This window comes from Hirsutella rhossiliensis (assembly GCF_020360975.1).
Source record: "Hirsutella rhossiliensis strain HR02 chromosome Unknown scaffold00008, whole genome shotgun sequence".
Lineage (NCBI taxonomy): Eukaryota > Fungi > Ascomycota > Sordariomycetes > Hypocreales > Ophiocordycipitaceae > Hirsutella > Hirsutella rhossiliensis.
The window spans coordinates 1,284,709-1,307,466 of record NW_025408674.1 but is presented as its reverse complement, the minus strand read 5'-3'; the positions used below and the strand labels follow the sequence as shown (position 1 = coordinate 1,307,466).

The following is a 22,758-nucleotide window of genomic DNA, read 5'->3' as shown; positions in this document are numbered from 1 at the left end:
GAGATTGGCCAATTTCAGTGGTTCTCCAACCGGACAAGATGTTTCTTGTTGTCATTCCCGTTTGACGTGCCGTGGCATACGCACGTATAAAATTGACCTTGTCAACAGGCGTGGAATCCGTCAAAGAAGCCAGTCTGTCAAGCTCCTTCCGGTAGGCTGTCTTTATAGCATTGAAAACAACGTTTTCTAATGGCTGGAGGCTACGAGAACAGTGAGATGGAAGATAACAACAGTAGACATTGTTCAGAAAGCACGTAGCCATCCACTTATTCTGTCGTCAAATCAGCAGGGCCTCATCGCCGTAAAAACAAAGTACGAACCGTTGCATGACTCCCCATCCAGAATGATAAGCCTGGCCTCAGAGTCGTCGTCAGGTCGCGTCTGAGGCAAATAGACTTCCTCAAGCCATTCGACGGCAATGTGGTTGTCCGTCCATCCATTTGGTGAAGTTATGTAGTTCCAATCCGCAAATTCTCGAAACTCGTCCTTAAACCACTGTGCCTGGAGATCTTTGCCCTTAAATATGATGCCAGGAGTCAAGGCGCGCCCGTCGGCGGTGATGGCCTCTATAAAAGTGGTCCAGCTGCGGGACTGGGGTCCCTTGAGAAGAGTCTTCCGTTTAGGTCCAAACTTCCAACCACCAGACTGTCCAGACCTAGCAAAGAAATTGTATTAGCTTATATCGCCTATGGAGAGTTGATTGCATACCAAAACCCGACATAATCCCCCCTTCATCAACATTCACGGTGTTCTCCGGCTTGATCCACCCGTACTCCTTCTCCCTGACGTCAAAGTACCAGTGCACTGCTTTGGGAGTAAATGAGTCGAATCTGTTGGCTTCCTGACGCCTACCGACCTTGCTTCTAAGTTCTGGATGGCGTTGAATGAACTTTTCTACCCAATGACGTCCCAATCTTGAGTCGCAGCCTTGCTGTTTCAGAACGGCAACAACGCAGGCGCGGATTTGACTCTGGGACGGAGCGTAACCCAGAGATTCTTGGCGAAGAGTCCATGCAACCAAGTTGGCCTCCTGGTCTCTGGATAGGAGTTTTCCAGGTTGTTCCTGGTCGGTTAATGCCGACTGACCTCGCATTCTGCTGGAAATAGTACTCTGGGGTATCCCCCATTTCTGAGAAGCCTGGCGCTGCGACAGACCGTTATCAGTGACATCGAGGATTGCCTCAGCCATCACGTTCTCTGTATAGATGGAACGAGGCCTTTTTGGAGCCATTTGTGACAGGTGGTGGAGGATGAGCAAGAGTGGAAAGCAAAGGAGGCAGGAGGAGATTAGGGGTCGAAATTGCCATTTCGCGATGTCAGGGTGTCACGGACCACGACACCTATGGTCATCAGCTGACTTCACAAAATGTAAGTTCAGTCATTTCTATACCCGTTACAGGTGACTGTTTGTCAAAAGCTTTAAAATTGAGTAGATTCTGTATAAGTGAAGTTGGTCCAATTTGTATGGAGCGGCAACATTTTTGCGGAGCATAAGGGGTGAGCAGAAGGGGGGGTAAGCATGGGTAGTTATCCGTACAACACATTTTGCTGAACGTACAACAAAATGTGGCGCAGATCGCGGGGCAGCGCCGATACCGCATTTTTGTGTGCACAGGAGACCGGCCCCTTCCAGGGTCCGCCAATGCCTTGAGGAACGGGACGAGAGTTGGGCATAGCCGAGCGCGAGCATTCGGGTTGTTTTTATAAAAACAAGTCTGTTGGAGAAGAGAGGTGGTAGTGCGGCTGCTTGGACCCGCTACAGCACCTTACCTGTTCACAAATGAGCTTCAAATTGATTCAGCCTCTTCACACAAGCAACCTTCAACGAATTGGTCATCGGAATTAGGTCATCATGGCCCTTGAGTGCAATAGCTGCAAGAAGTCGCCGCCTGAAGTTGCCCTCCTCAAGAGGTGCGCGAAATGTTCCACCACGCCGTACTGCTCCAGGGATTGCCAGAAGGCAGACTGGAAGGTCCATAAGAAGGTTTGTGGCAAACAGGCCGACGCCACGACATCGTTCCAAGATGGGCCTACAACGGGAAATTCATCGCCTCCGAAGGGGTTGGAACAGGGCGTCATCCGCCCCTTCACGCGTCTTGAAAATCGCACTTGGCTGCATGATCGATCGGAAAGAGATGTCTACGGGCTGCTGATCGACGCCTACCGACTGCGCGTTGAGGACATGTACAACATTGAAGGCGAAGCAGACGCGGATAGCATATATGGTGGTGCCGCCAACGGGTTGCGTGGCTTCAAGCGTTTCCTGGAGCGCGTCGAGCGTTGTCCCGGTATACTGCCGCCGTGGTGGGATGCAAAGAAGAAAGAGTGTGAGACACTCGGTATGACCCCATCGCAATGGCACGACCTACGAAGCGCGGTGGAAAAGAGCGACATCATCGAGCAATATGGGGATTCCCGATTCCCGATGCAGCTTCGGATGTTTGCCGAGTCCGTGTACGGTCGAGCTCCGAGCGGGACAAGTGGGACGGCGATGAGTCAAATGATGGTCGCGATGGAGCAGGGTAAAGCAGAGGGGATGGAGTCGCATATGATGGACATGTCAGCAGCCATGCTTGGTCGGCGGTGAAGGGATACGCTTGGTTAGTCGACAGCACCGCAGATCGAGTAGAAGCTGGCCGATCGTGGCTACGACGTACGAAAGGGTCAAACTATCGGGATGGTTAGTATACTGCCACTACTTTTCGAAACCTTGGCCTCGTATAACCGTCTCGTTTCCGCGGCCAAGTTCTTGAGTCTCTGCATTCCATCAAGTATGGCCTGATCCAGCCCATTGCCAATGAAATCATGGTACCTCACGGGACCAAGAAGCTTGATGCCCCGAAGCGAGGTGCACCTGGACAGTTGCACATAGAGGCTCGTAAAATCGCACTTGGAGGGTTCACCATTGGTCACACGATTTCCACGCAGCTCCAACAGTACCTCCACGAAGGTTTTACCCTGGGCTTTGTAATCAGTGAGAACGAACGCCGGTACGACGGGCAATCCACGTCGCGTGCATCTTGCCGACAAGAATTTGAAGTGAGAGTTAGTCGAATCAAGTGTATGTGACATGGGGCGGATGAGAACCGTCCCCACCGGGAGGAGGGTATCGCCAAGGCTTTCGTCTCCTCGGACTGCAGAAGAATACCGAGCGGCGGCCCGAAGTGGATGGTCACGTCATCCGCCAAGTGGTATCCTGGGTGATTGGGATCGAGTATTACGTCCACGGCAGTAAAGTCCGCCCCATTCACCACTTTCAAACCCGTGTAGATGTTTTTGTTCACAACCACAGGCATGCCCTGAGCGTAGAAGAAGACGCCGGGGACTTTGCAGGCAGAGTCGTCACCTTGTCCTATGGTTCGCGCTACGATGTTTGGAGAAAGCGTGCCGTTGCGCCAGGTGTGAGTCGAGACAAAGATACGGATATGCTGCCTGTTGAAGCGCGCCCAGCCCACGACGGCTTCCATGTTGAGGGCCCACCGGGTGCGGTTCAGCGGCGTTATAGCACGCAAACCGTCATGGAAGGTGATTTGGGAGCGTCCTACAATGTTGGCATTGAGCAAGCTCAGATCTTGCTGGGTCTGCCGGCCGTTACGGACTCGATCCAGGAGTGCGCGGAGTTGGGGATCGTTGCGTGCGCGGACTTGGTCTTCGAGGAGCACAACGGTTTTGAACATGTACCACAATCTGCAGCCGCTGTGGTGAGAGATGGTGGCTTGTCGCAGGGGGGTCTGTGTTCGGTCCGGCGGTCTGTTGATCAGGAGGCTTGTTTCCCGCACGGGGGCGAACTGGTAGAAGTCTCCCATCAGTAGAACGACAGGCATCCCACCAAACGGCTCGTCCGGACAGTCACGGAGTGCCTGCAGGTGACGACTGACGTTGTGCAGAGTGGCTCCTCCCAGCATACTGACCTCGTCAATCACGAGTACCAGCTTCAGTTTCCATATCCATTTCTTCGCCTCCGAGAAGGGGAGGCGGTTTGTTTGGATCGCGATGGGAATCTAACCCACAGGCCGAGTGGATCGTCGTGCCGCCAATCTGGGCCGCCGAACTGCCTGATGTGCCGGTTATCTGCAGAAGATGTGGCTGGTCTCTCGCCGCGAACACGCCCTTCAGGGCATCGATAATCCTTGACTTTCCGTGCCTCCCGGCCCGCCGGTATATTGAAGATGCTGACCAGCTGAGTCCGGATCGGCAGTATACTTGTCCAGAAATACGCAAACGAGTTGAAGGGCCATGGTCTGTAGATAGTTCAGTGTAAAGCTAGCGGCGGTGGTGCGTCCCATCTCCACGAAGCTAGTGACCGGACTGACGTCGACAAGCATCCGAGGGCCTTGTTCATCGAGGTCACTACCCGGGAGCGCAGCGGCGGACTCCATATCGCCGTAACGAGCTAGGGTATCGTCAATGTCGGTGCCATTCGCGGACAGTACGGTGCGCTGAGAACCAGCCTCGATATCATCCAGCATCCGAAGATGCAATAGTCGTTGGGCTTTGGCCGCTGCTTGGACATCGTCTCGAGAGATTGGAAATTGGCACAAGGCGTCACCTTGATCATGGGGTATATTCCGGTATAGATCGTCCTGACGTAGCACAAAAGGCTGTTCTTCTTCAGCCGGGTTCTCTTCGCACAGGTCGCGTATTAAACCTCCAAGGACGGGGGAGTCTTTCGTGGCGTCTGTATCTTGCACGGCATTTCGCAAAATCTGGAGTAGAGCTCTGTAGGCCTGACGATGGGCCATCGCTGGAGGCTCCTCTTCGTAGCGGCCATCGTCAAGTGGGTACTCGACGTCAATTGTGTCGTCACCCTCCGATCGAGTGGCCCAGAGCTTCGCGTCTTTACGCGCGTCCTCGGCAGACTTTCTCAAAAGACAAATGTTGGAGACGTAGAAACGGAGGCGGGGACAAAGCCGCGCTCGATGCGTCGTCCATATGTCGGTTATATCGCCTTGGCTCTCAGAAATGAAGTTTTCCCAAGGGACGAATAACGCCAAATGTAGGACAGAATTTCTGCACAGGCCGTCAGACGGAGCCAAAACGGTGCCGGGGGGGTTAGAGAGTACCGCTTAATATACACTGGGTGATCGTCGTCATGGTCGTCGCTGATGTATCCTTGGAAGATCGGGACGGCGTACTGGTCGGGCCGTCGAAGCTTTTGCATCCAGCCGTCACAGTCGGAATCCTGCCCATCGAGAAAAATGTGAGATTCATCTTCACTCCGACCCTTTCGACGCACCAAATGAATCATCGACATGTAGTCATACAGGCATAAGTCCCGTAGAACATGGCCCCGGTAGGCGTACGCATCTAAGCATAGAAGCGTTCGCCCTCCTTGCCTCAGAGGGATGGTCTCCGGGGGGCTGTTCAGCGTCCGTCAGCTCGCCGGCCTGGTGGCGGAGATGTGCCCATAGCCGAAAGATTGTCCAGTAGAGGGCCGTCAAGTTCAGGAACGACCAATGCGGCACGTTGGTAAAGTCGGTGTCATATCCAAGGAGGTGGTAACAGACCTCGACGGCCGAGAGTTGTCGCTCGGAGAAGATCCGATTTGCCGTTCTCATCAGGAACTGACGGCTCTTGTTTAAAACTGCCTGCTGCCTGTCGTCGGGCAGGGTGGGACCTGGCGCGCGACACCTCGCACCACCGGCTTCGCGGAGTTGGCGGGCAACCTCGGTGGCGAGCAATGCGCTTCCACATCGGCGTATCCAGTTTGGTGGCGTAGTTCGTGATGTAGTACACCATGGCCAGGCCCTTGGTTTTGGTCAAGATCATCGAGACGTCGTGATTATGACGAAGGCCGACCGCCAACGACTTGTTGTACCGGTTGACGAGTGGATGGTTGCGCCGGATCTGAAGCAAGCCATCCTCTGTGAAGCCTGTCTCCTCGAAGATCTTCCACGGTGCCTTGAAGCGGCAGGCTGTCCGTCTCTGTTGATCTGCCCCCTGTTCGATGACCCCCTTTAGAGAATACTTAAGGCAGGTGTATGTGTGGGAGTGCACTTGGCAACAGTACGCGATGAAATTGGATTCGTCTTCAAAGGCCGAAGTGAGAGCCAAGGTGCTCCTCATGACCTCCTCCACGGGTTCGATGGGCTTCCTCTATTGTCGCACGGCTTTTCCGGCATCTTCATCTAGGCACTCATGAAAGACGGAGTCTATGTATCGGATCACCTGGGCACGATACGATTCTTCCGCGGGATTGGCCATGTCGTCCATCAGGTTCGGTAACCGCATGTTGCCGTCCAGCCAGAGGAGTCCATGCAAGTGGAGGCTGCCTCGCTCGTTCGTTTCCACCGTGGCGTAGTAGTGGCTGATCTTCCCGAAGATCGATTCCTGGCCTGTGTTCACGTATTTGTCAAAGAATAGAGATATTTCTCGGTGGAAGAAGATGGCCGAGCTGACCGGATCCATGGTGCTGAGGGCGATTCTGTCGTACCTTTCACGGAGATCGGCCAAAAGCTCCTTTGCAGACTCATAATCATGGAGCCTATGAATGGCAAGCTTCATCTTTACCGGATTATTTATGTCGTTGGGACTGATGGTAATCCAGATTGCAGGCATACCGGCCCAAATGTCCAGAGCTTGGATCTTCCTCCGCATAAGCAGACGGGATTCGTTGGAGAGTGGCTGTGCATGACCAAAAATCGACAGCTCGCGGAGCAAGAGCGATATGTCGGGGTCCGACGTAGTCCTTGTCTCCTGCATCTCCGCCTCGGCCCTCTTCAGTCGGTCCTCGGTCAAGTTCGCATAGGCCTGCTCAAACCTGTTGAAGGAATCTTTAGCGACACGAACCATGCTGATGCGGCGGTTGGAGGAGCGGAGGAGGGTGTTGAATACTAAGAAACAAAAGACAGGATGGGTGGCGAACCGGCCTCCATGCCGTTGCAATACGTATTTGGCCCAGTAATTAAGCGAGTGATTCGGACGACGGTCGGCAGGGCCGCCTTGTCGTCTGTGACTCGAGTCGCACTTCGATTTCGCCCCTTCCCCGGGAAAAGCTTCGGAAATGTTCGAGGAAGAAATCTTCGTGCAGGTTGTCTGCAAAATCCGCACCACGCTCTACTCGGACAAACGGCTGGTCTCCGTAGTTTGGACCTGCATAACGCACAGCACAGAGTTGCCATGTCGATCCGGATTGGCGTTGACGATGTCGGCCAGAAACGACAGTTTATCGGACTCGGCGAAGGCAGCCGGACCATCGAGAGGAAACATGCCGGATGTAGACGTCTCACAGACAGTGTCCACTTCCTGGCCGATGGCAGCCGAGTCGGGGACAAGAGTCACCGGCTCACCAGGAGAGGTTGAGTCTGCTCGGTCGACAGAGTACAGTTCAAATCGCAAGATTCGGCGATGAAAGTAGGATCGATCGAGTTCACCAGTTCATCGATGCTTCTAAAGCTGTTTTCCTGCAAGCCTCGATCGGTGTCCGGGACTATGTGGTCCGTTTGTGTCTTCTCAACAGTCGACGGTTCCTCTCTTCGCATGCGGTCCATGATGACGGTCGGAACAGTGGAGCCGTCGGCATACTGCCAGCCGTCCATCTCTGCTTGGTTGATTGCGATACCCTCATAAAGCGGGTTGTTCCTTTGTAGCCATGCCAAGGCAGCTGCCACTCGAGATTTGCGCACCTGAAGCAGGTTTCTGACGTCTGCGGAGCCAGGCTTAGCCGAACCGCTCCAAGAGACGTGAATGTTCTCGATGGCCTGCAGCAAGGGATGAGGAAGAACCGTGGCCACGAGATCGTCCACTTTGTTCGGAAAGACGACAATATGTCCTTTCACGTGCTTGCGGTAACTGATTCCCGAACGGGTCTTGTTGTCGACGGTGAACTTAGTGATATAGCCAAAAGGTGCATGCAGGGCAATGAGTCTCTCTTCGACGGAGAGAGGTCATCAAGCTCTTCGGGGTACCGGTGCTCACAACCGATGGCCATGTTGTTGACCGAGCAGGCCTTAGGCAGCCGCCCACTGTCGAAGCTGGCGCGACACTCGCGGCACACGTCAACTCCGGCGCCCTCGTGCGACGGAAGGCACGCATCACACTCCTGGAGAGCCATGGCCGTCTGTAGCAGCAAGGGTGACAGACGACCCCTCCACTGCATGGTGGTGAGTTCGCAAGGCGATGTCTTCCTGTAGCAGAAGACGCAGTGGGAGACCGGCAACGTCCTCTCGTCCGTAAACGCTTGGTAGAAAGACTTGGAGGCCTCAACCTGAAGGGCAAGTGGAACTTCGTGGCACCAGGATCGCGTTGATGACGCAAGCTCCTTGACGCGGAAACAGGCGTCATAGTGATGTAGAGTGGACTCGACAGAGTCCCGCTGGAGTTGAACGGTTTCTCGCATCGGCCGGGGCCTTTTTGGGGGGCGCCTTGGCTGCGTGGGCGGTGGAGTGGGAAGTGCTTGCTCTTCTCTAGGTCGTTTTGGTGATGGAGTGGCTGGCGGCTGCGTGTGTGCGGCATATTGGTATTGAGCTTCACGGCGGCGGGTTTGGTCTTCGGCGCGCCGGCGATCCATATCGTGCAAGACACGGAGGATCTCGTCATGGGGAACTCTGACAGTCTGTGACCGGCGCTGATAGGACCGGCGCGATTCAAGATCCCTTAAGGTGCGGCGAACCTCTTCGGGTGAGACCGTGGCTGGGTGTTCTCGCGGCATGGTGCAGGGGATGGTTCCGAACGAGTGCATGGAAGAAGGAAAGAAACAGTCTATTACTGGCACCTGGGAGCAAGACGGCGACCACGACATGTGATCGAGAAACTCAGCAAAGGTTTCGAATGCTCATGGACGGGGTAGTCTGCCGAAGCTCAGAGGTGCTTGCGTGAAGGATAGATGGGCAGACGGAGACGTCGGGTTCATGGCTCCGCTATCGCAGGGATGGCGGCGGTTACGAAGTGAGGGCTTAGGGTTAGAAGCATCCCGCAAAACGGGAGGGCCAATCATGTGTTGTACGGTTCTTGGCGGAGTGGATGGCGTCCTTGCCCATACGACAAGGGCCCCATGACGTCGATTTCTGGGGTAGACCGTCTCCCAGCACAGGATCCGTATCCAAATGGACAATCGGGGGGCCGGGCTGGACCATGGTCGAAGTAGGGCTCCGGCCCGGGTAGCGGGGCCGGGCAGCGGGGCCGGCGGGGCCGGAGCCGGAGCGGTCAACGCGGGCGGTGGAGGCGAGAACGGAAAAGAGGAGAGTTGTTGTGTGGCTCGGGAAGGCATGAAGCCGAGTGGAAGGTGGCGGTGAAGGCTGGCGCAGCTCGCACGGGGCGCTAAGTGGCCCGAGCTTACGGAGGGGGCGGAAGAAGGATCCTTTCGTCTCTTCGTTCCTCAAGGCACAAGGCACGGGGCGCTAAGTGGCCCAAGCTGACGGAGGTGGCGGAAGAAGGATCCTTTCGTCTCTTCGTTCCTCAAGGCACCTCAGCAGGACAGGAGACCGGCCCCTTTCAGGGTCCGCCAATGCCTTGAGGAACGGGACTGAATTTGGTTCCACACTGGCAGGTCTGCTGAGACGATGAGGCTTGCTCCCGGTAGTGTGGCTGCTTGGACGCCATTTTACCCCGCCACAACAAGGTGGGTTGAGGGCGGGCGGGGTAAGAACGCGGAGGTAACTTGTAAGGGGCCATCATCTCGAAGGGCAAAGGAGTCTGAACTGTTCGCGAATCATGCAGTAAAGTGTAACAGTTTGTTAAGAATCGACTCAATGCCTCCGATTGATTACTCAAAGTGGGACAACATCGACACCGATTCGGAGCCAGAGGCATCGCCCCAGCAAGCGCCAGCAGCAAACCCACCCGCCGCCCACGCATGCCTCGCCGCCGATGGGTACATCAGGTTTGAGAAACGCACAGCAAGTCGGGGCATGTCGAAGCTGTCATTGTCCGATGTGAGGCCGAGAAACGCAAGCCTTTGGTCTGCCACTACAATCCCTGCGAATCATGTCGTGTTTTCGCAGTCGGTGCCGTCCGTCCCAGGGCTCATCGAGGTCCCGCTGGTCCTGGATCGGACGGGGACTCAGTCCGTCAACGAGGCAGACCTCGACAACCAGATTGCTACGTACCTCAATATTGATGCCAACTCCGGGTTTGCACCTCCAGACTGGCAGTCACAAGTTGGCACCGTCGTGGTCGCGCGCAAGGACAGGAAGCCATTTTATCCGCAGCATCTCGAAGGAGTGTGGATGTTCTGCGACCATATCCTGGACCTGTTCGGGGAAGGAGACGGGCCGCCGAGGTGGCTTTACAGCCGCCAGGCGTTCGAGGAATGGTGGGTAAATTATTGTGAGGAGCAAAAGCGCTTACGTCCAGGGAAGGGAGGGGAGCGAGATCCGGACGACTGGCGTGCGGTCCGGTCACCTTATGAAGTGTAGGACGTCTACGTGCCGCGTTACGACGTGCGAAAGGTCAAACTATAAGGATGGTTAGTATACTAGCACTACTTTTCGAAACCTTGGTCCTTGTATAACCGTCTCGTTTCCGCGGCCAAGTTCTTGAGTCTCTGCATTCCATCAAGAATGGCCTGATCGAGCCCATTGCCAATGAAGTCATGGTGTCTCACGGGATTAAGAAGCTTGATGCCCCGAAGCGAGGTGCACCTGGATAGTTGCACATAGAGGCTCGTAAAATCGCACTTGGAGGGTTCACCATTGGTCACACGATTTCCACGCAGCTCCAACAGTACTTCGACGAATGTTTTACCCTGGGCTTTGTAATCAGTGAGAACGAACGCTGGTACAGCGGGCAGTCCACGTCGCGTGCATCTTGCGGATAAGAACTTGAAGTGAGAGTTAGTCGAATCAAGTGTATGCGACATGGGCCGGATAAGTACTGTCCCCACCGGGAGGGACGGTATCGCCAAGGTCTTCGTCTCCTCGGACTGCAGAAGAATGCCGAGCGGCGGCCCGAAGTGGATGGTCACGTCATCTGCCAAGCAGTATCCCGGGTGATTGGGATCGATTATCACGTCCACGGCAGTAAAGTCAGCCCCATTCACCACCTTCAGGCCAGTGTAGATGTTCTTGTTCACAACCACGGGCATGCCCTGGGCGTAGAAGAAGACGCCGGGGACTTTGCAGGCAGAGTCGTCGCCTTGTCCGATGGTTCGCGCTATGAGGTTTGGAGACAGCGTGCCGTTGCGCCAGGTGTGAGTCGAGACAAAGATACGGATGTGCCGCTTGTTGAAGCGCGCCCAGCCCACAACAGCTTCCATGTTGAGGGCCCACCGGGTGCGGTTCAGCGGCGTTATAGCGCGCAAACCATCGTGGAAGGTGATTTGCGAGCGTCCTACAATGTTGGCATTGAGCAAGCTCAGATCTTCATGGGTCTGGCGCCCGTTACGAACTCGATCCAGGAGTGCACGGAGCTGGGGATCGTTGCGTGCGCGGACTTGGTCTTCGAGGAGCACCACGGTTTTGAACAGATGCCACAATCTGCAGCCGCTGTGGTGAGATATGGTCGCTTGTCGCAAGGGGGTCTCTGTTCGGTCCGGCGGTCTGATGATCAGTAGGCTTGTCTCCGCACGGGGCGAACTGGTAGAAGTCTCCCATCAGTAGAACGACGGGCATCCCGCCAAACGGTTCGTCCGGACAGTCACGGAGTGCCTGCAGGTAATGACTGACGTTGTGCAGAGTGGCTCCTCCCAGCATACTGACCTCGTCAATGACGAGCACCAGCTTCTGTTTCCAGATCCACTTCTTCGCCTCCGAGAAGGGGGGAGGCGGTTTGTTTGGATCGCGATGGGAATCCAACCCACAGGCCGAGTGGATGGTCGTGCCGCCAATCTGGGCCGCCGAACTGCCCGACGTGCCGGTTATCTGCAGAAGATGCGGCTGGTTCCTCGCCGCGAACACGTCCTTCAGGGCATCGATAATCCTCGACTTTCCCGTGCCACCTGGCCCGCCGGTGTATTGAAGATGCTGACCGGCTGAGTCCGGATTGGCAGTATACTTGTCCAGAAACAGGCAAACGAGTTGAAGGGCCATGGTCTGTAGATAGTTCAGTGTAAAGCTGGCCGCGGCGGTGTGTCCCATCTCCGCGAAGCTAGTTGCCGGACTGACGTCGACAAGCATCCGAGGGCCTCGTTCATTGAGGTCGCTGCCCGGGAGCCCAGCAGGGGACTCCGTATCGCCGTAGCGAGCTAGCGTATCGTCGATGTCGGCGCCATCCGCGGAAAGCATGGCCCCCTGGGAACCACCCTCAATGTCGTCTAGCATCCGAAGATGCAATAGTTGTTGGGCCTTGGCCGCTGCCTGGACATCGTCTCGAGATATGGGAGTTGACACAAGGCGTCACCTTGATCATGGGGCATATTCCGGTACAGATCCTCTTGACGTTGGACAAAGGTTGCTCTTCTCCAGCCGGGTTCTCTTCGCACAGATCGTGTATTAAACCTCCAAGGACGGGGAGTCTTTTGTGGCGTCCGTGTCCTGCACGGCATTTCGCAAAATCTGGAGTAGAGCTCTGTAGGCCTGACGATGAGCCATCGCTGGAGGCTCTTCTTCGTATCGGCCATCGTCAAGCGGGTACTCAACGTCAATTGTGTCGTCGCCCTCCGACCGACTGGCCCAGAGCTTCGCGTCCTTACGCGCGTCTTCGGCAGACTTTCTCAAAAGACAAATGTTAGAGACGTAGAAACGGAGGCGGGGACAAAGGCCCGCTCGATGCGTCGTCCATATGTCGGTTATATCGCCTAGGCTCTCAGAAATGAAGTTTTCCCAAGGGACGAATAACGCCAAATGTAGGACAGGGTTTCTACACAGAGTGTCAGACGGAGCCAAAACGGTGCCGGGGGTTAGAGCGTACCGCTTAATATAGACTGGGTGATCGTCCTCGTGGTCGTCGCTGATGTATCCTTGGAAGATCGGGACGGCGTACTGGTCGGGCCGTCGAAGCTTTTGCATCCAGCCTTCACAGTCTGAATCCTGGCCATCGAGAAAATGTGAGAGTCATCTTCACTCCGACCATTTCGACGCACCAAGTGAATCATTGACATGTAGTCATACAGGCATAAGTCTTGTAGAACATGACCGCGGTAGGCGTACGCCTCCAGGCATAATAGGGTTCGCCCTCCTTGCCTCAGAGGATTGTCTCTGGGGCTGTTCGGCGTCCGTGAGCTCGCCGGCCTGATGGCGGAGATGCGCCCATAGCCGAAAGATTGTCCAGTATAGGGCCGTCAAGTTCAAGAAGGACCAATGCGGCACGTTGGTAAAGTCGGTGTCATATCCAAGGAGGTGGTAACAAACCTCGACAGCCGAGAGTTGTCGCTCGGAGAAGATGCGATTTGCCGTTCTCATCAGGAATTGACGGCTTTCGTTCAATACCGCCTGCTGCCTGCCGTCGGGCAGGGCGGGACCTGGCGCGCGAGACGTCGGACGACCGGCCTCGCGAAGTTGGCGGGCAACCTCGGTGGCGAGCAATGCGCTTCCACATCGGCGTATCCAGTTTGGTGGCGTAGTTCGTGATGTAGTACACCATGGCCAGGCCCTTGGTCTTGGTCAAGATCATCGAGACGTCGTGATTGTGGCGAAGGCCGACCGCCAACGACTTGTTGTACCGGTTGACGAGTGGATGGTTGCGCTGAATCTGAAGCAAGCCATCCTCTGTGAACCCTGTCTCCTCGACGATTTTCCACGGTGCCTTGAAGCGGCAGGCTGTCCGTCTCTGTTGATCTGCCCCCCGGTCGATGACCCCCTTCAGAGAATACTTGAGGCAGGTGTGTGGGAGTGCACTTGGCAACAGTATGCGATGAAATTGATTCGTCTTCAAAGGCCGCAGTGAGAGCCGAGGTGCTAGTCATGACCTCCTCCACGGGATCGATGGGCTTCCTCTGCTGTCGCACGGCTTTTCCGGCATCTTCATCTAGACACTCATGAAAGACGGAGTCTGCGTATCGGATCACCTGGGCACGATATGATTCTTCCGCGGGATTGGCCATGTCGTCTATCAGGTTCGGTAACCGCATGTTGCCGTCCAGCCAGAGGAGTCCATGCAAGTGGAGGCTGCCTCGCTCGTTCGTTTCCACGGTGGCGTAGTAGTGGCTGATCTTCCCGAAGATCGATTCCCGGCCTGTATTCACATACTTTTCAAAGAATAGGGATATTTCTCGGTGGAAGAAGATGGCCGAGCTGACCGGATCCATGGTGCTCAGGGCGATCCTGTCGTACTTTTCACGGAGATCGGCCAAAAGCTCCTTCGCAGACTCATAATCGTGGAGCCTATGAATGGCAAGCTTCATCTTTACCGGGTTATTGATGTCGTTGGGACTGATGGTAATCCAGATTGCAGGCATACCGGCGCGGATGTCCAGAGCTTGTATCTTCCTCCGCATAAGCAAACGGGATTCGTTCGAGAGCGGCTGTGCATGGCCAAAGATCGACAGCTCGCGAAGCAAGAGCGATATGTCGGGGTCCGACGTAGTCCTCGTCTCCCGCATCTCCGCCTCGGCCCTCTTCAGTCGGTCCTCGGTCAAGTTCGCATAGGCCTGCTCAAGTCTGTGGAAGGAATCTTTAGCGACACGGACCATGCTGATGCGGCGGTTGGAGGAGCGAAGGAGGGTGTTGAATACTAAGAAACAAAAGACAGGATGGGTGGCGAATCGGCCACCATGCCGTTGCAATACGTATCTGGCCCAGTATTGAAGAGAGTGATTCGGACGACGGTCGGCAGCGTCGCTTTGTCGGCCATGACTCGAGTCGCCCTTCGATTTCGGGCCGCCCCTTCCCACGGGAAAAGCTTCGGAAATGTTCGAGGAAGAAATCTTCGTGCAGGTTGTCTGCAAAATCCGCACCACGCTCTACTCGGACAAACGGCTGGTCTCCTGTAGTTCGGACCTGCATAACGCATGGCACAGAGGTACCCTGTTGGTCCGGATTGGCGTTGACGATGTCGGCCAGAAACGACAGTTTATCGGTCTCGGCGAAGGCAGCCGGACCATCGAGAGGAAACATGCCGGACGTAGACGTCTCGTAGACAGGATCAACTTCCTGGCCGATGGCGGCCGAGTCGGGGACAAGAGTCGCCGGCTCACCAGGGGAAGGTTGAGTCTGCTCAGTCGACAGAGCACAGTCCAAATCGCAAGATTCAGCGATGAAGATAGGATCGATGGAGTTTACGAGTTCATCGATGCTTGTAAAGCTGTTTTCCGCCAAGCCTCGATCAGTGTTCGGGACTATATGGTCCGTTTGTGTCCTCTCAACGGTCGACGGTTCCTCTCTTTGCATGCGGTCCATGATGACGGTCGGAACACTGGACCCATCGGCATACTGCCAGCCGTCCATCTCTGCTTGGTTGATTGAGATATTCTCGTAAAGCGGGTTGTTCCTCTGGAGCCATGCCAGGGCGGCTGCCACTCGAGATTTGCGCACCCGAAGCAGGTGTCCGACGTCTGCGGAGCCAGGCTTAGCCGAGCCGCTCCAAGAGACGTGGATATTCTCAATGGCTTGCAGCAAGGGATGGGGAAGAACGGTGGCAACAAGATCGTCCACCTTGTTCGGAAAGACGACAATATGTCCTTTCACGTGCTTGCGGTAGCTGATTCCCGAACGGGTCTTGTTGTCCACTGTGAACTTGGTGATATAGCCAAAAGGCGCATGTAGGGCAATGAGTCTCTCTTCGACGGGAGAGAGGTCATCAAGCTCGTCGGGGTACCGATGCTCACAACCGATGGCCATGTTGTTGACAGAGCAGGCCTTGGGCAGCCGTCCACTGTCGAAGCTGACGCGACACTCGCGGCACACGTCAGCTCCGGCGCCCTGGTGTGACGGAAGGCACGCACCACACTCTTGGATGGTCCTGGTCGCCCACATCATGGAGGGCGACAAGCGATCCCTCCACTGCATGGTGGCGAGTTCGCAAGGCGGTGTCTTCCTGCAGCAGAAGACGCAGTGGGACACCGGCAACGTCCGTTCCTCGGTAAACGCTTGGTAGAAAGATTTAGCAGCTTCTACCTGGAGGGCAACTGGAACTTCGTTGCACCAGGATCTTGTCGATGATGCCTGCTCTTTAGAGCGGAAACAGGCGTCATAGTGATGTAGCGTAGACTTGACGGAGTCTCGTTGGAGCTGAACGGTTTCTCGCGTAGGCCCGGGCCTCGTGGGGAAGCGCCCCGCCCGTGTGAGCGATGAAGGGCGAAGCGGTTGTTCCGCACTGGATCGACTCGGTGATGGAGAGGCCGGCGTCTGCGTGTGTCTTTTGGAGGAGCGCCTTGGCTGCGTGGGAGGTGGGGAGGTGTCTCCTCTTCTCTGAGTCGTTTCGGTGATGGAGCGGCCGGCGGCTGCGTGTGTCTTTGAAGGAGCGCCTTAGCTGCGTGGGAGGTGGAGGGGTGATTGCCCCTCTCAGGTCGTCTCGGTGATGCAGTCGCTGGCAGCTGCGTGTGACTTGTACGGGAGTTTTGGCTGCGTTGGGGTGGAGAGGAGGGCGCTTGCTCTTCTCGGGGTCGTCTCGGGGGTTGTTCGGCTGTTGCGTGTGTGCGGTATATTGGAATTGAGCTTCACGGCGGCGGGTTCGTTCTTCGGCGCGCTGGCGGTCCATATCGTGCAAGACGCGGAGGATCTCGTCGTGGGGAACCCTAATAAGCGGTGAAGGTCGTTGACAGGAACGGCGCTGCTGGGATCTCTGCGATTCAAGATCACCCAAAGTGCGGCGAACTTCCTCGGGCGAGACCGTGACGGGGTGTTCTCGTGGCATGGTGCACGGTGATGGCTGTAAAAGGTGAGTTGGCCCGGGAGTGGGACCGGAGCAGGAGGACGGGAACGGGACGGGAACGGGCAGCAGGAACAGGAAGTTGGTGGGGAAAGAAACAGGTGGCGGTGAAGAGTGGCTGGTGGGCACGGAGCGGCATGCGGTCCGTGCGTAAGGGGTAGAGGATGTGGAGGTGTGGCGAAGGGCGCGGAAGAAGGATCCTTTCGTCTCTTCGTTCCTCAAGGCACAAGGCCACGCCCTGATTGTACGATCGGGGAGGGATAACGACGCCTACATGACCTGCTCGCGGGCTGGCGGGCATCGCGATTCTACTGACCCCAGCGCCCATAGATCAAAACGCCGGGCGAACCAGGCCACATACAATGCGACTGCGGCTTCCGCCTTATTATTAAGAGGAGCAGCGAGGCGCCTGGCCGGCCATCGCCGTCCTGTACAGACCACAACCACCCTCCTGTGCCCGCGATATTACACTCCACTTCCTCAACGGGAGGCCGAATCACAATACCGCTGGGCTCTGCAATGCCTACAATTGGCAGCCGAAGAGGCATTCCGGCGCCGCGGATCATGGTCACAGATCGTGAGCTTGCCTAATGAATGCAGTTGTTGCTTTCCAGAATTACACCACGTAGTTCACCTGCTCTGCCGCTGGCATATCAACGAAAACGTTCTTACAAGTGCAAGCACTTCCTGCTGCAACAAAGGAAGGAGATCGCGCAATCCGAGCCTACGTTCACAGCCTTCCTCAAAGAGTGGGCAGGCATCGTTAACGCCCTAATGAGGCTATCTATAACACACTGGTCCCTGCGTTCGAAGCAGCCGGCCATCCGCAGGCCGCCGTGGATTACGCTATCAATACGTGGCTCGACCCTGGAAGAGAAGTTCGTGATGTGCTTCGTTGACCGGCACCGGCACCTCGGGCATACAACAACCCTATTATAGGGCATGCATTCTACGATGAAGCGGTTCCTATGGTCCTCGATGGGCGACTTGACCTCTGTTTTCCAGCGTCTTCGGGCCCAGTCAGACGAAATACTCAATTTGCAGCAAATTGCGATATATTATCAACGTCACTCGCCGGTCTTCGCAAAATCCGACCGAACTCTGCCTGGGCCTTCAGAAAATAGGGTTGAATATCGCGCTGTCTACTAATGATCGGGCAATCCGCCGCTGGGCTGCTGTGATACCTACTTTATTGTAGCGAGCAGCCTTCGTGGAATACCTTCATACACACGGCGACTCGTACGAGCCGGGCACAGAGATGCCACGGGCGTATCAGCGCGCCGCTGCTGCTGATGACTCTGATGACGAGCTTTCTGGCGAGACGCAGGGCACGATCCACTGTGCCTTGAGGAACGAAGAGACGAAAGGATCCTTCTTCCGCGCCCTTCGCCACACCTCCACATCCTCTACCCCTTACGCACGGACCGCATGTGCCTTGAGGAACGAAGAGACGAAAGGATCCTTCTTCCGCGCCCTTCGCCACACCTCCACATCCTCTACCCCTTACGCACGGACCGCATGCCGCTCCGTCTCTTCACCGCCACCTGTTTCTTTCCCCACCAACTTCCTGTTCCTGCTGCCCGTTCCCGTCCTCCCGTCCCGCTCCTGCTCCGGTCCCACTCCCGGGCCAACTCACCACAGCCATCACCGTGCACCATGCCACGAGAACACCCCGTCACGGTCTCGCCCGAAGTTCGCCGCACTTGGGTGATCTTGAATCGCAGAGATCCCAGCAGCGCCGTTCCTGTCAACGACCTTCACCGCTTATTAGGGTTCCCGACGAGATCCTCCGCGTCTTGCACGATATGGACCGCCAGCGCGCCGAAGAACGAACCCGCCGCCGTAGCTCAATTCCAATATACCGCACACGCAACAGCCGAACAACCCATCCCGAGACGACCCGAGAAGAGCAAGCCCTCCTCTCCACCCCAACGCAGCCAAAACACTCCCGTACAAGTCACACGCAGCTGCCAGCGACTGCATCACCGAGACGACCCAGAGAGGCAATCACCCCCTCCACCTCCCACGCAGCTAAGGCGCTCCTTCAAAGACACACGCAGCCGCCGGCCGCTCCATCACCGAAACGACTCAGAGAAGAGGAGACACCTCCACTCCACCCCCACGCAGCCAAGGCGCTCCTCCAAAAGACACACGCAGACGCCGGCCTCCATCACCGAGTCGATCCAGTGCGGAACAACCGCTTCGCCCTTCATCGCTCACACGGGCGGGCGCTTCCCACGAGGCCCGGGCCTACGCGAGAAACCGTTCAGCTCCAACGAGACTCCGTCAAGTCTACGCTACATCACTATGACGCCTGTTTCCGCTCTAAGAGCAGGCATCATCGACAAGATCCTGGTGCAACGAAGTTCCAGTTGCCCTCCAGGTAGAAGCTGCTAAATCTTTCTACCAAGCGTTTACCGAGGAACGGACGTTGCCGGTGTCCCACTGCGTCTTCTGCTGCAGGAAGACACCGCCTTGCGAACTCGCCACCATGCAGTGGAGGGATCGCTTGTCGCCCTCCATGATGTGGGCGACCAGGACCATCCAAGAGTGTGGTGCGTGCCTTCCGTCACACCAGGGCGCCGGAGCTGACGTGTGCCGCGAGTGTCGCGTCAGCTTCGACAGTGGACGGCTGCCCAAGGCCTGCTCTGTCAACAACATGGCCATCGGTTGTGAGCATCGGTACCCCGACGAGCTTGATGACCTCTCTCCCGTCGAAGAGAGACTCATTGCCCTACATGCGCCTTTTGGCTATATCACCAAGTTCACAGTGGACAACAAGACCCGTTCGGGAATCAGCTACCGCAAGCACGTGAAAGGACATATTGTCGTCTTTCCGAACAAGGTGGACGATCTTGTTGCCACCGTTCTTCCCCATCCCTTGCTGCAAGCCATTGAGAATATCCACGTCTCTTGGAGCGGCTCGGCTAAGCCTGGCTCCGCAGACGTCGGACACCTGCTTCGGGTGCGCAAATCTCGAGTGGCAGCCGCCCTGGCATGGCTCCAGAGGAACAACCCGCTTTACGAGAATATCTCAATCAACCAAGCAGAGATGGACGGCTGGCAGTATGCCGATGGGTCCAGTGTTCCGACCGTCATCATGGACCGCATGCAAAGAGAGGAACCGTCGACCGTTGAGAGGACACAAACGGACCATATAGTCCCGAACACTGATCGAGGCTTGGCGGAAAACAGCTTTACAAGCATCGATGAACTCGTAAACTCCATCGATCCTATCTTCATCGCTGAATCTTGCGATTTGGACTGTGCTCTGTCGACTGAGCAGACTCAACCTTCCCTGGTGAGCCGGCGACTCTTGTCCCCGACTCGGCCGCCATCGGCCAGGAAGTTGATCCTGTCTACGAGACGTCTACGTCCGGCATGTTTCCTCTCGATGGTCCGGCTGCCTTCGCCGAGACCGATAAACTGTCGTTTCTGGCCGACATCGTCAACGCCAATCCGGACCAACAGGGTACCTCTGTGCCATGCGTTATGCAGGTCCGAACTACAGGAGACCAGCCGTTTGTCCGAGTAGAGCGTGGTGCGGATTTTGCAGACAACCTGCACGAAGATTTCTTCCTCGAACATTTCCGAAGCTTTTCCCGTGGGAAGGGCGGCCGAAATCGAAGGGCGACTCGAGTCATGGCCGACAAAGCGACGCTGCCGACCGTCGTCCGAATCACTCTCTTCAATACTGGGCCAGATACGTATTGCAACGGCATGGTGGCCGATTCGCCACCCATCCTGTCTTTTGTTTCTTAGTATTCAACACCCTCCTTCGCTCCTCCAACCGCCGCATCAGCATGGTCCGTGTCGCTAAAGATTCCTTCCACAGACTTGAGCAGGCCTATGCGAACTTGACCGAGGACCGACTGAAGAGGGCCGAGGCGGAGATGCGGGAGACGAGGACTACGTCGGACCCCGACATATCGCTCTTGCTTCGCGAGCTGTCGATCTTTGGCCATGCACAGCCGCTCTCGAACGAATCCCGTTTGCTTATGCGGAGGAAGATACAAGCTCTGGACATCCGCGCCGGTATGCCTGCAATCTGGATTACCATCAGTCCCAACGACATCAATAACCCGGTAAAGATGAAGCTTGCCATTCATAGGCTCCACGATTATGAGTCTGCGAAGGAGCTTTTGGCCGATCTCCGTGAAAAGTACGACAGGATCGCCCTGAGCACCATGGATCCGGTCAGCTCGGCCATCTTCTTCCACCGAGAAATATCCTATTCTTTGAAAAGTATGTGAATACAGGCCGGGAATCGATCTTCGGGAAGATCAGCCACTACTACGCCACCGTGAAACGAACGAGCGAGGCAGCCTCCACTTGCATGGACTCCTCTGGCTGGACGGCAACATGCGGTTACCGAACCTGATAGACGACATGGCCAATCCCGCGGAAGAATCATATCGTGCCCAGGTGATCCGATACGCAGACTCCGTCTTTCATGAGTGTCTAGATGAAGATGCCGGAAAAGCCGTGCGACAGCAGAGGAAGCCCATCGATCCCGTGGAGGAGGTCATGACTAGCACCTCGGCTCTCACTGCGGCCTTTGAAGACGAATCCAATTTCATCGCATACTGTTGCCAAGTGCACTCCCACACATACACCTGCCTCAAGTATTCTCTGAAGGGTCATCGAACAGGGGGCAGATCAACAGAGACGGACAGCCTGCCGCTTCAAGGCACCGTGGAAAATCGTCGAGGAGACAGGGTTCACAGAGGATGGCTTGCTTCAGATTCAGCGCAACCATCCACTCGTCAACCGGTACAACAAGTCGTTGGCGGTCGGCCTTCGCCACAATCACGACGTCTCGATGATCTTGACCAAGACCAAGGGCCTGGCCATGGTGTACTACATCACGAACTACGCCACCAAACTGGATACGCCGATGTGGAAGCGCATTGCTCTCGCCACCGAGGTTGCCCGCCAACTTCGCGAGGCCGGTCGTCCGACGTCTCGCGCGCCAGGTCCCGCCCTGCCCGACGGCAGGCAGCAGGCGGTATTGAACGAAAGCCGTCAATTCCTGATGAGAACGGCAAATCGCATCTTCTCCGAGCGACAACTCTCGGCTGTCGAGGTTTGTTACCACCTCCTTGGATATGACACCGACTTTACCAACGTGCCGCATTGGTCCTTCTTGAACTTGACGGCCCTATACTGGACAATCTTTCGGCTATGGGCGCATCTCCGCCATCAGGCCGGCGAGCTCACGGACGCCGAACAGCCCCAGAGACAATCCTCTGAGGCAAGGAGGGCGAACCCTATTATGCCTGGAGGCGTACGCCTACCGCGGTCATGTTCTACAAGACTTATGCCTGTATGACTACATGTCAATGATTCACTTGGTGCGTCGAAATGGTCGGAGTGAAGATGACTCTCACATTTTCTCGATGGCCAGGATTCAGACTGTGAAGGCTGGATGCAAAAGCTTCGACGGCCCGACCAGTACGCCGTCCCGATCTTCCAAGGATACATCAGCGACGACCACGAGGACGATCACCCAGTCTATATTAAGCGGTACGCTCTAACCCCCGGCACCGTTTTGGCTCCGTCTGACACTCTGTGTAGAAACCCTGTCCTACATTTGGCGTTATTCGTCCCTTGGGAAAACTTCATTTCTGAGAGCCTAGGCGATATAACCGACATATGGACGACGCATCGAGCGGGCCTTTGTCCCCGCCTCCGTTTCTACGTCTCTAACATTTGTCTTTGAGAAAGTCTGCCGAAGACGCGCGTAAGGACGCGAAGCTCTGGGCCAGTCGGTCGGAGGGCGACGACACAATTGACGTTGAGTACCCGCTTGACGATGGCCGATACGAAGAAGAGCCTCCAGCGATGGCTCATCGTCAGGCCTACAGAGCTCTACTCAGATTTTGCGAAATGCCGTGCAGGACACGGACGCCACAAAAGACTCCCCGTCCTTGGAGGTTTAATACACGATCTGTGCGAAGAGAACCCGGCTGGAGAAGAGCAACCTTTTGTCCAACGTCAAGAGGATCTGTACCGGAATATGCCCCATGATCAAGGTGACGCCTTGTGTCAACTCCCCATATCTCGAGACGATGT

General features: G+C 56.1%; 8 protein-coding genes across 8 annotated transcripts; 3 read left to right on the top strand and 5 right to left on the bottom strand.

The window, feature by feature from the left end:
• Positions 1–266: 266 nt before the first annotated feature.
• HRG_07446 (DDE superfamily endonuclease domain-containing protein) lies at positions 267–1,127 on the bottom strand (the record flags this gene model as incomplete). The annotated part of the gene is made up of 5 exons (XM_044865917.1): positions 267–271; positions 321–655; positions 720–804; positions 853–1,037; positions 1,087–1,127. 5 exons carry the CDS (start codon positions 1,125–1,127, stop codon positions 267–269), a joined length of 651 nt encoding a protein of 216 aa, XP_044718881.1.
• Positions 1,128–1,852: 725 nt separating this feature from the next.
• Positions 1,853–2,587, top strand: HRG_07445 (MYND finger domain-containing protein; the record flags this gene model as incomplete). Its single annotated transcript, XM_044865916.1, has 1 exon — positions 1,853–2,587. The coding sequence occupies one exon, from the start codon at positions 1,853–1,855 to the stop codon at positions 2,585–2,587; it is 735 nt and encodes a 244-aa protein (XP_044718880.1).
• Positions 2,588–3,172: 585 nt separating this feature from the next.
• Positions 3,173–5,769, bottom strand: HRG_07444 (ATP-dependent DNA helicase PIF1; the record flags this gene model as incomplete). The annotated part of the gene is made up of 7 exons (XM_044865915.1): positions 3,173–3,196; positions 3,252–3,906; positions 4,007–4,055; positions 4,178–5,010; positions 5,064–5,182; positions 5,304–5,617; positions 5,667–5,769. 7 exons carry the CDS (start codon positions 5,767–5,769, stop codon positions 3,173–3,175), a joined length of 2,097 nt encoding a protein of 698 aa, XP_044718879.1.
• A 327-nt stretch (positions 5,770–6,096) lies between these two features.
• Positions 6,097–7,538, bottom strand: HRG_07443 (ATP-dependent DNA helicase PIF1; the record flags this gene model as incomplete). The annotated part of the gene is made up of 3 exons (XM_044865914.1): positions 6,097–6,760; positions 7,106–7,245; positions 7,290–7,538. 3 exons carry the CDS (start codon positions 7,536–7,538, stop codon positions 6,097–6,099), a joined length of 1,053 nt encoding a protein of 350 aa, XP_044718878.1.
• A 2,151-nt stretch (positions 7,539–9,689) lies between these two features.
• Positions 9,690–10,400, top strand: HRG_07442 (putative ectomycorrhiza-upregulated zf-mynd domain-containing protein; the record flags this gene model as incomplete). Its single annotated transcript, XM_044865913.1, has 3 exons — positions 9,690–9,872; positions 9,942–10,256; positions 10,356–10,400. 3 exons carry the CDS (start codon positions 9,690–9,692, stop codon positions 10,398–10,400), a joined length of 543 nt encoding a protein of 180 aa, XP_044718877.1.
• Positions 10,401–10,420: 20 nt separating this feature from the next.
• Positions 10,421–12,197, bottom strand: HRG_07441 (PIF1-like helicase domain-containing protein; the record flags this gene model as incomplete). The annotated part of the gene is made up of 3 exons (XM_044865912.1): positions 10,421–10,684; positions 10,823–11,414; positions 11,506–12,197. 3 exons carry the CDS (start codon positions 12,195–12,197, stop codon positions 10,421–10,423), a joined length of 1,548 nt encoding a protein of 515 aa, XP_044718876.1.
• A 171-nt stretch (positions 12,198–12,368) lies between these two features.
• On the bottom strand, positions 12,369–15,821 carry HRG_07440 (PIF1 protein; the record flags this gene model as incomplete). The annotated part of the gene is made up of 6 exons (XM_044865911.1): positions 12,369–12,735; positions 12,787–12,905; positions 13,026–13,336; positions 13,386–13,620; positions 13,688–14,474; positions 14,791–15,821. 6 exons carry the CDS (start codon positions 15,819–15,821, stop codon positions 12,369–12,371), a joined length of 2,850 nt encoding a protein of 949 aa, XP_044718875.1.
• A 3,353-nt stretch (positions 15,822–19,174) lies between these two features.
• Positions 19,175–22,405, top strand: HRG_07439 (ATP-dependent DNA helicase PIF1; the record flags this gene model as incomplete). The annotated part of the gene is made up of 7 exons (XM_044865910.1): positions 19,175–19,984; positions 20,029–20,390; positions 20,519–20,928; positions 21,068–21,279; positions 21,335–21,970; positions 22,091–22,209; positions 22,261–22,405. 7 exons carry the CDS (start codon positions 19,175–19,177, stop codon positions 22,403–22,405), a joined length of 2,694 nt encoding a protein of 897 aa, XP_044718874.1.
• Between the last annotated feature and the right edge of the window lie 353 nt (positions 22,406–22,758).